This window comes from Chanodichthys erythropterus, chromosome 8, assembly GCF_024489055.1.
Source record: "Chanodichthys erythropterus isolate Z2021 chromosome 8, ASM2448905v1, whole genome shotgun sequence".
NCBI classification, from domain to species: Eukaryota; Metazoa; Chordata; class Actinopteri; order Cypriniformes; family Xenocyprididae; genus Chanodichthys; species Chanodichthys erythropterus.
In genome coordinates, this window is record NC_090228.1 from 27,849,785 (window position 1) to 27,861,759 (window position 11,975).

At 37.5% G+C, this 11,975-nt stretch overlaps 1 protein-coding gene across 3 annotated transcripts in view; it reads left to right on the top strand.

The window, feature by feature from the left end:
- Positions 1 to 11,975, top strand: part of LOC137024667 (NACHT, LRR and PYD domains-containing protein 12-like) — a 192,114-nt gene that overhangs the window by 136,680 nt on the left and 43,459 nt on the right. For 2 of the 3 annotated variants that reach the window (XM_067392465.1, XM_067392464.1), the window contains exon 2: positions 11,874 to 11,942. The exons of the other annotated variant lie outside the window; for it this stretch is intronic. In XM_067392465.1, coding sequence (XP_067248566.1) covers positions 11,891 to 11,942 — 52 coding nt within the window. In that variant the 5' untranslated portion in view covers positions 11,874 to 11,890. The remainder of the gene's footprint in view (positions 1 to 11,873; positions 11,943 to 11,975) is intronic. 3 annotated transcript variants of the gene reach the window in all.

Genomic DNA, 11,975 nt, shown 5'->3' on the forward strand with positions numbered 1-11,975 from the left:
AGAGACAAGGAAGATAAAAAGAACAAATAAGTAAAAGTAGCCACTCCCCACCCTAAACCCCCCCCAGGAGGATTAGAAAATATCAACAGTCTTTGTATACAATTATACTAATAAGATGCATATATAAAAAAAGAGAGAGAGAGAAAAAAAAGTGTAAATTGGAAATAGTATAAAGAAGCATTTTCATACAGTTATGTATCCAAAACAATGCACACATATACCGGTTCAAAAATCCATGGATGCACACCCAAGATTTATATAATTAGTTGGAATCTAGTGAGGACATTGAGTCATAAAGATTTAGAATAGGGTTCCAAATTTTATAAAATTTATCAGTTGAGCCCCGAGAAGTATATTTAAATTTTTCAAGAGAAAGGAATGACATCAGATCCTTTAACCAAGAGGTAGTTGGGGGTGGGGTTGGGCACTTCCAATGCAACAAGATGCACCTTCTAGCTATAAGAGAAGCAAATGCAATAACCTCTGCTTTCTGCCTTGTGATAGATGACAAGTGAGACACACCGAAGATGGCAACTATAGGACATGGGGATAAAGAAACGTGCAAAGCCTTAGACATGAAGTCAAAAAAAGAAGCCCAAAATGAGGCCAGTTTTGGGCAGCTAAAGAATGTATGAGTGTGATCAGCGGGAGAGAAGGAGCATCTGGTACAAGAGTCTTCTGTTTGTGGGAACAATTTATGAAGTCTAGCTTTGGTCAAATGAATTCGATGCAAGACTTTTAGCTGAATGAGACTTAGTCGAGCACATACAGTGGTAGAGTTAACTCTAGCAAGGGCCTCAGACCATAGCTCTTGCGATAACTTGATTTGCAACTCATTCTCCCAAGTTATCTTCAAGCAGTTAACCCTCAGGGGTCTGAGGATTTTTGGGGCCCTGAAGAAGTTTTGACATGCCCTGACATTTGTGCTTTTTTCAGTTGTTCATAAACATATTAATGGAAAAAGTGTCATTACACTGTATTCAGCACAAACTAGGCTACAATAATATGTGAGGAACATGTATGTACATGTTTGTGTTTTTGAAGGAATAACGTTTATGCGTGGTTATTGAAAAAACAAAAAACTTAAGTCACTGAAATAAGGCCAAAAAAAGTATATTAAAACTGTGTTCATAAGACTTCTGGGTATTGGAGGTTGTAGTCTAGAGTTTTTGCTTCAGAATGAAGTAAAAATTATCCTTCCTACTCCTTCATGTAAAACAATAGAGAGATTTAAATTTTCTAAGACACTTTTGGTCAAGAAACACAGTATGCGAGGAGGCGGGAATCCTCATGTATAATGGGTGATTCTCACCTGAGAAGACAAAAGAATTGAATAATAATGACCTGAAATGACTTGCATATTAACTAGATCATCCATTGTGAAGACATCATCAACACGACAGCCAGTGCCACAGTTCCTCAACAAACCGTCCATACCGGCGTGATGAATATGATCCTCAACTGGATGGAACTGAAATAAATACTTTGATTGTTGCAATCCTATCAGACTTATGATAGCAACCTGATTCGTAACAAAGCACTGTTCGCCAGAGGAGAACTGGCCCCCCGACTAAGACTGGTTTCTCCCAAGGTTTCTTTCTCCATTTTAACACCTATTTGCCACTTGTTTGCCACCTGATGTCACCTGATGGAGTTTGGGTTCCTTGCCGCTGTCGCCTTTGGCTTGCTTAGTTGGGGACACTTGACATTTGACTTGACATTTGATATTCAACAGTATTCTTGACATTTATTCAACAGTGCTTTGATCTGCCTGCATTGACACTATTATTTAAGAGCTGCTGTGCAGCAAAAATTACCAGTTATCAATGTAAAGCTGCTTTGACACAATCTGCATTGTAAAAAGAGCTGTATAAATAAAGGTGACTTGACTTGAAGCACAGCTCTGGCCAGATGGGGTGTTTTATTTTTAAACCCAGGATAAATGCAGGCCCAGCGAATGTAGAAACACCTAGGGCCCTATAATACACCCGGCGCAATGCGACGCAAGGCGCAGCGCAAGTGTGTTTGCTAGTTTGCGACGACTGAAAGATTGACTGGCCACTTAACAGGTAATTTCAGCAAAACATCACTCGTTGAACTCCTCAGTTGAATCGGTGTGTTTAATAAGTCAGTGTATTTTATAATGTTATATGTTATATAATATATAATTATATAATATATATCATGTTATATCCTGCTTGTCCCGTAGATGATCTGCTCGCGCGCTTTAACTTCGCGCACGAGCAGATCAGTTTCTTCGATTGAAAAGCGTTCAGCTTTTCCGCCAACAAATTCCGCCATGTAAATAGCAATCCGCCATGGCGCGAGCGCATCTCGCTCTTAAAGGGAATGGGAGATGACACTCTGATTGGTTTATTGAACGTTACACCCATTACTCATTAAGAGAATAGGGACAACCCATTTCAAAAATGCGCCCCGGCGCACGGACCGTTTTTCCGTCGTTAAAATAGCAAAAGTGGATTTGGACACGCCCTGAGTGCACCTGCGCCGTGCGCTTTACACTTTGCGTTTAGATCGTTAAAAAAAGGGCCCATAGTGGTGCAAGAGGTGTGTGTGCAGCGGAGGCACATGTGTCTGCTGAAGTGAATGTGTGATTATGATTTTATGAACTTTAGAGTAGTGTCATATAACTCACATGGGCTGCACTGGGACAGTGATGGTGATGAAGCGCAATGCATTGTTACTGACAGCTTCTGGAGAATGCGGGCATTGTACGTATACAAGAGACTTTTTATCAAAACAGGATCTAGACACACTTAATTCTGTTAATGATGATGTGTATGGTGTGGGAGAATCTAGGACTGATTTAAGTATGGAACAGTGTGTGGAGTATCAGAATATCAGGGGGTGTGGCCAAGAATATGATCCACTGATTAGTGTGATTAGATTAGACGAGGATTGGTGATCGTAATTAAAGTGGAACAAAAGAAGAATGCTTTTGTTATTTTGAATGTGTATACTCCTTATGAATGTTGTCAAAATGAAGATGAATATAGCAATTGGCTTTTGGTTTTATTAAGGAAAGTGTAGACTTGTATATTTATAGTAGGGGACATGAATGCCGATATATCTGATGTTAAATCTTTGTTAGTCTAGTTCATTTTTGAAAATAGGGGGGAATTTTCCCCTTAGGTGACTCTTATGGGGGGATTTTTGTCATTTGAGGCGGAGTGTCTAAATAAATTATATATATAATGTTACCTAATGTTATTTGCTCACTCAGTGTATTTGTGTTTTTACAATGAGGTTACAATTCTTATGCTTGTTGACACACAAGACAAGGAAGCTTGATTTAAATATCAAGCAAACAAGAACAAATAAACAAATTACAAGCAGAAGCACAAATAAATAAACAGAAAGGTTTTCAGGTCAGTATTCAGGTACAGCAGTGCTACAGAAATTAAATACTTCAAATGTTTCATCGTTTAAAAGTTGAATACAGAAGACGGTCTGGCGGGAGCTGGATATTTTACTTCATAACTTGTTAAATATGGATATATTTTTTACACAAATGCATCTTTTCTCTTCAGAAGGCCTTTATTAACCCCCTGGAGCCGTGTGGAGTGTGTTTATGATGGATGAAGCACTTTCTTCAGCTCATACTCGCTGATCCCGTTCACTGTCATTATAAAGCTCGGATGTGTCAGGATATTTATTAATATTTCTCTGATTGTGTTCATCAGAAAGAAGAGAGTCATATACAGCTAGGATGGCTTGAGGGTTTGTAAAGCTTGGGGTCATTTTCATTTGAAAGTGAACTAATCCTTGAAAGTCCAAAAGTCATGCACAGAAAATGAATCTGTCTGAATAACACACAGATCAGAGTGAGAGCGAGTGCTGACATGTCTGACTGACATTCTTCTCATTCTCACGTCTCTTCCTGGAAACATTCACTTCATCTGACAGAGCTGCTGTTCAACAGTTCAGAGAAGAGTAAAGAATACGAGTCTACGGCTGCAGTTCAGTGGAATGTATGAATGGATCTGAGACCCTGAGAGATCTGGCAAGTTCTTTTTATCCTTTTATTTAAAGCCATAACATGATTACTTCTAAACCAAACAAGTAACAGAGCTAAGAAGAACAGTCTTCTGATTGTCAGTGGCGATTTCATTAGTTTCTTTCTGTACTGGATGAACTGGCTGATGAATTGAAGGAAATTGAAACTTCACAAATCAAGAATGAAAAGCTCCACAGCTCCAGTGTAGAAAGTGCTCACTTTTGAGAAACCTTAAACCTGTCCAGCCGTCTAAATGATAGATGTGTTGATTTTCCCTCTTTAAGAGGTGATGTGTGTGTAAGGGGACGTCGCTGTTAAAAGCAGAGCTATAATCCACGAAAAGCATCCGCACATGAGAGAGAGACATGAGGGAACAGAGCGAGGCTGGTGGTGCGAGAGAGGACCAGGCCTGGACTTTGTGTTTTATTGTGTTTGTGTGGGCGGCAGACGTCCGTGAGGATCTGACGACATTTTACTTTTGTTTTGCTGTTTGTTTATCTTATATATTCAAGTTTGTGAACGTTCCCACCTCCTTCATCCCACATATATGAACTGGGTTACAGTTGTCTTTTCTCTGGTCCAGATGTGAAAGAGCAGAGAGCAAAATGTGGTTAATAGCATCATCTGTGGATCTGTATGCAAACTGAGAGGAGCAAATATAAGCTCTGAACAGTTATACGTCATTACTAAAGGAGTGAGAGCCACAGGACGATAATCGCTCAGAGAGGCAGGACAAGTTAGTTTTAGTTTAGTTTATGATTGTTATTAGAATTATTTTAATATACACCAATACACAAATTCACTTAAAGAAGATGTTGTTTTCAGTAAAAGCTAAGCAAAGCAGACAAACAAAATCATGTTTTATTATTATTAAATATATGTATATAATTTTTTTACCCTGAATACATAAATCTGGATCATTTACAGTTTTTTAATTCACTTTGGTACTATTTTCACGAGTAAGTTGTCCATTTTCAAAACTCTTCAAAACTCTTCAAAAGTGATGTAATTGAATGGTTAATGTTTGTAATAGCATTGATCCAGTTATGATGAAGTTATAAAACGGTCATGAGGTTTGGTGTAGAACAGAGTTTGCTGCCAATACAGTAAATGTTGTCACTGAATCTATAATGTAGTTGATTTTTATAAGTGTGAGTTACAGTAAAGTTCATCAGTGTTTCCTGAGAATGAATCTTTCTGAGAGCGTGTGTTGACATGTCTGACTGTCATTCTTCTCGTTCTCACGTCTCGTCCTGCTGATTCTGTAGAAGTGAAAGAAATCCCAGAGCTGCTGTTCAACACGACAGTTCAGAGGAAACAGAACGAGTTTCATCTTTCTTCAGTTGTTTTCATGTGTGTGTGTCGTCTTATGATGTGTCATACGTCACTTCTGGGTCTTTACAGTTTTTTAATTACTTTAAAGCAATTTTCACAAGCAATTGGTACATTTTCACAAACTCTTAGTATTAATATCCCAACTAATCATCAAAAGTGCACTTTTTTAACATTTCAGCATATTTTCAATTGTGTGAGCACAATACACAAAATCATAAAGTATCATTTTCACAACACAAAATAAGTGTTTCATCTTTATACAGTAACTGACTTTCATAATGCTATTACTATAAATCTTTTGATTTGCATCTCTTCTCATTCAGTTTAATACCTTTGTCTATTATTTAATTCAACTGGTTAATCAATGAATCGTTTGGTACATCTCTAGATTTCTATGGATACAGTTCCTATAGATATAGTTTCTACTTTGTTTGCAATTTCCAATATGGATATCCAAAAGTAACAAATTATTGCAAATGATTTGCATTATAAGCATATTTGTGAACACAGATCAGGATTGAGTACGAGGGAAAAGAAACAGTCAATGACTATAACGTCAGAGACCGGTGTGGCAGAAAAAACTATTGGTGAGGCGTGTTGTTCTCGACCTGATGCTTCTGTAGCGCCTCCCAGAGGGGAGTAGTGCAAACAGCGAGTTTTGAGGGTGTGTCCGATCCTTTATGATGTTCTGGGCCCTCCTGATGACTCGACTCTTGTAGGAGTCCTGTAGAGAAGGGAAGGCCGCTCCACAGATGTTCTGGGCAGTTTTAATCACACGCTGGAGCGCCTTTCTCTGCTGCACCGTGCAGTTTCCAAAAGGAGCTGGTAACAATACTCTCCACTGTACTTCTATAGAAGTTACTCAAGATTTTGGTTCTCATGCCAAATTGCTTGAGCTTTCTTAAAAAGTAGAGTCTTGTATGGGCTTTCTTGATAAGTTGTGTTTTGTGACCAGGTGAGATCCTCGCTGATGTAGACTCCGAGGAGTTTGAAAGTTGTTACCCTCTCTACCTCCGTCTCTCCTATGTAGATGAGTGTGTGCTGCACTCTCCTCTTCCTTGGGTCGACAATCATCTCCTTGGTCTTGTTGATGTGTAAATGGAGCTTGTTTTCCCTACACCAGACCTCGAGTGATGCCACCTCTGCCCTGTCTCCTCTCCACCGGTGATCTGCCCAATAACTGTGGTGTCATCAGCAAATTTAACAATGCTAGTGTATTGATGAGATGCCACACAGTCATGGTTAAAGAGAGTATAGAGCAGGGGGCTGGCAATGCTGACCAATGCTGACAGATCTTGTGGCTGATGTTATATTCCCAATACGGACAGACTGGGGCCGGTCTGAGAGGAAACTCAGCACCCAGCTGCAGAGGGATGGCGTCAATCCCAGGAGGAGGAGCTTGTCACACAAGCTTTGAGGGATGACAGTGTTGAATGCTGAAGAATAGTCAATAAAGAGCATTCTCGCATACGTGTCCCTCCCCTCCAGATGTCTGAGAATGGTATAAATGGCAGCATTTACTGCATCATCAGTGGATCTGTTCTGACGATATGCACATTGATAGGGGTCGAGCATGGCTGGAATACATTTCTTAATGTGTGTCATAACTATCCTCTCAAAGCATTTCATGATGATAGGCGTTAATGCTATGGGTCGATAGTCATTAAATGATGTAACCGGGGTTTTCTTTGGGAGGGGCACAACAATGGTGGACTTAAGACAGCGAGGTACAGACACCTGTGCCAGAGACAGGTTGAATATGTCCATGAAAACGTCAGCCAGTTCAGATGAGCATACTTTGAGCACGCGCCCCGGGATGTTATCTGCCTTCCTGGGGTTAATCCGGCTCAGGACCCGCAGACAGCTGCATATGGCCCGTGCCCTCGGTTGGTTTAATTTGGTTGGTTGGTTTAATTTAATTTGATTGATAACAAATCAATGTCTTGTTATTCTAATTGCCTTTATTGAATACATGTAAGGGCAGTTTCGCTGCTATACAGAACTAAATCCAGACTGAAATTAATCAGAAATGTTGATTTCATTTAAAAATGTCAAAAGTTGATTAAGAACCACCTTCTCCATTATTTTAGCCAAAAAGGGCAACTTTGAGATCAGTCTATAATTACTGAACACTAAAGTGTCCAGACTTGTTTATTTTTTTAAGAGGCTACACCAGGACAGGCTTAAAATAGGACGGGACCAAGTACAGGTACAGTTTTTACAGAGCTTTATTTACACATTTTAATTTTCAATACTTTGAACTTTCAACTTTGAAATGTCTGTTCAGTATTTCATGTAACAGACAAAACAATTTAGTAGTTGTTGTGCTTCTAATCAAATATTTAGCAATTATATCAAAAGAAAATTTAATTGAGATTCATTAAAAAAATAACTGATGTGTGCAGAATTAATATTACAGTCATTTAATATGTTAGTCCAGTGATCTTCATCTGTCAAATGTAAGAAATGTTATTTTCATTAGTGTTTATTGACGTGTCTGGCTGATGGAGGTTGAGGTCCGTCATTTATCGAGCCGGATCAGCCTCAAAAATAATACATTTGGGTCAATGACGTGACACTATTTTTTTGTGTCCATATGGTTTAGTTAAATTAAAAAGGGTTAAAAATGTCCAATTACATTTGCAAATTACTTGTATACAGTCTCTTTTTGAGGACAAAGTCGAAAATGTCTGATTTTAATTCATTTTGAGAGAATATTTGGGGGATGATTGCAAAAATGTGAAATTCTCAATAAAAGTAAATGAAACACCATTGTTCTGGATATCATAATTAATTTGGGGAATCATGTGATTCAAATCAAATTTCTGAAGTGTCAAGGTGGTGTAACCAGCCATTTTGTCCAAACTGTGCAAGAAGACCATGTGACATAAGTATTATTATTTTTTAAAATATTCCCTCCAAGGCCATGTGCTTACTACAGTAGGTGTCCATGATAATGCCTATCAAATTTGATTTTAAATTGAAATGTCAAATGGTGTAACTGATTACAACATTTGACTCCTATTTCAAGTCTTTCTGTTACAGGGGCCAATTTAGTCAAATATCCCCAGTTTATGATGCTGATTAAAGATGTAATATAAACTAACCTACTATTTGGAACTATTTAAGTGTTTTTTAATTTCACCTTTTTTTCATCTATTTGGAATGAGGTTTTTACTGTTACACCAAATTGACATTTTTGCAATCATCCTCCAACTATTCTCTCAAAATTAATTCAAACAGACTTGGTCCTCAGAAAAGCGAATGTATGCAAGAAATTTGCTAATTTATTTAGAAATTTTAACCTTTTAAAATTTAATTAAACCATATGGACACAAAAAAAAAAAATTGTGTCACGTCATTGACCCATTTACAAAATTCATAAATGTACAGCACATTTACACAATCCGATTAATAAATTCAAAACACAATTCATAAATACACAAGTAAAATCATAAATATTTCCCCAAATGCTCACACCTAAATAAATGTAAAATGTTTACACACATTTATGAATGATGCATTTATGGATCGTTGAATCTGCATTTGTGAATCGTCACACATGTGTGGACTGCTCTGAATTTGTGTCCTGGCAAGTTAATATTCATAAATATCTTTTTTTGGAGGATGTTCTGTTTAGCCAATCATTTCAAGCTTTCAATCCACCAATCAAAACGTTCCTTACTGAACAGACTCAAGAAGATCAACGCTGCACTTGTACTGTGCATTGGTCCATGATTGGGTCCTTTATAGTGTTGTAGGAACTGTGGACGAACCAGACAAATGAATCATTCAGATGATTCTTTCAAAACATATTTCTAATTTAGAATCAAGGTTTCGGCTCCGGCCCGTCTGCAGATAAAGCCAGGCTGATTACTTTTACGACACACGCTTCCTGATAGCAGAAGCGACATACCAAAGGGTCACCCAAGAAGACAGAGAGACAATCCAGACCCTTTTGTTTCCTTACTTCACAGGGAAGCCAAAGAGACTGTTGAACAAATAAATCTGCTTCAAAATTGTTCAAACAATTTTAACGGACTTATCAAACATCTTTTAACTACATACATTTTGCATTATGTGTCCACAAGTACTACCTGTAAACAGTTAGGCTTTAGAACACTCATAATTCGTGTAAATGCGTTAACTCTTGACTGAATGACTGAAAGTATGCCTTATTTGGACTTAATTTGATTCTTTCCCCCTTTCCTATATCCTGACTTGAATGAAATCTGTTTAAAATGTATTGTATTCCATTTAATAGAAATTATGTTAAAATGGCACTCTCTGCTGAAGCAGAAACAGGATGTAACGCTTATGTTTTATTGGGGGCAGAGGAAGGCCCTCTTGAAACAGGACAATGTCTGATTGGCCAAGACTCCTCAGAGGGGTGACAAACAACTAAGTTTAAAGGATCATATTGCAAGATAGTGAGGGGAGGAGTTGGTTAGTAAACGAGAAAGGAGTTGGTTCTGTTCTGGGAAAAGAAGCCAAGACAAGTACCAAGAACAATGGAGTGACAAGAAGAACAGACAAGCCGCTCATTCAAGCCATCCAACTCACTCACTTTTCTTTTCTTTTACTTAATTTTCCTTTACCGCTGAAAGTCTTGTGTCCTAAGTTTCGCCGCAAAGTTCAACCAACGACTTTGGCCGCTTCAACTCCAGCGACAAAGAGACTTCCTTCATTGTTCCACACGGACCTGATCTGGACCAATCATCGACTTGGGAAACCCCTCTCTGCACGACGAGGGAAATTCACCTTTAAGTCAACGCAAGCAAGTACCTCCAGACCAAAACTGAACTGGTGCATAAATGAATGATTCATGGTTCGTTCTGGTCCTTGAAATGCATTGATAGGAATTCGGTTAATCAGATCTCTCTCTCTCTCTCTCTCTCTCTCTCTCTCTCTCTTTCAAAACTCTTTCTCTCTCATTTCCTTCTTACTGCAACGCGTATGAATGTGTGTGTGTGTGTGTATGTGCGTGCCTTTGTGTTAGATTAGTTTGTGTTAGAATAAATAAAATCTCTTGTAGATTTTAAAAGGAAAGTGTCTTGTATTATGTGCTTTATGATTTAATGTCTTAAACTGTCGATTTCAAGTTACCATGCTTTAACCAGTGTTTCCACGATTGTTGGATATTTATATCCGTTACTAGAGCTTATTACGGCTCGAGCAAATGAACGCTGGACGAATCAGTTGCTCGGTCGTAATCTAAACAACTCTTTATAATTCCCTATAAATATTTAATTTGAGCTAATTTTACATCCTAGGGTGTTTTCCCTACAGTGTATAAAGACATTTTAATGGGTGCTCTTTTTTTTCCAGCACCTGATTACAGTTATGATTTATATCATTCACACAAGATACAGTTAGCCTGCTTTCTTATACACCAAAGCTGCACAAACCCTGTTTATTCAGATCAATCTGTAATGTTATTAAACAAGTGTTAAATGTCCAGATATTTCATTTAATAACAACAATTATGTAATAGGGCTGGGACAAAAAAAAAAAAAAAAATCGATTCACTTTCGTGATTTTTTTGTTTACGATTTTAGAGTAATTTTTTTTTTTTACTCCAGTATTGATATTAATTCAAATTATATTGCTTTATTTTAGCCCTTGCATATACACAAGGACACAAATTACCCACTTTTGTTAAAACAGGCAAAATGTGTTGTTATCTGAGTGTTACGCGACCTAATATCCCTTTCGAGATACGCGAGAAAGCGATCAGATTACCCGCACTTCAGTGAATGAAAAACTCAACACAAAGTCAAATGAATTAATTAAAAAGCCCTCGCGCATCAGATATCAGTGCTGAGAGAGAGTATAAGACTATATTTATGAATCTTAATGTGCCAGGATTTAGGTGTGAGCATTTGGGGAAATAATTATGCTTTTACTTGTGTATTTATGAATTGTGTTTTGAATTTATGAATCGGATTTTGTAAATGTGAGTTGTGCTGTACATTTATGAATTTAGTTTTGTAAATGTATTATTTTTGAGGCAGATCTGGCTCCATAGTCATTAATGGACACATGATGATAGGCTGGAGCAGGAGCTGAAGACAAACAGATGATGTTAGTGGAGTGAGATTCATGTTTCACAGTGTGATTCCTGCTGACCTGACTGAAGCAGCGTTACTACAAGGTTAAGACATAAGTTAGGTGTATGTCAGGCTAAAGACATGAGTCTCTGTTCAAGATTTAAACTGTGAGAGTGTCTGAGTCCTGAAAACTGCTAGAAAACCAATAACTAATAGAGTTGTGTAGCTAAATAACACTAAATATTTAGTTTGATCTCTACAAGTAATCAACATTTTCTGAAGGTTCAACACCTGCTTTCACTGACTATTTTAAATATATATATATATATATATATATATATATATATATATATATATATATATATATATATATATATATTTATTTATTCCTTTTTTAATAGTACCTTTATATTTTGAGTGTGTCTGGTAAAAGTGGACTTATTGTAAAGCTTTTTCTTCATGTCTAACAGCAGTGAGTCAGTGAAGGATGATGGCATCTGCTGATCAGCAGGAAGAAGAAAAGCTGAAACACAAGGAAGGTAATAAAGGAAAGAATATCAGTAATGTTAAAG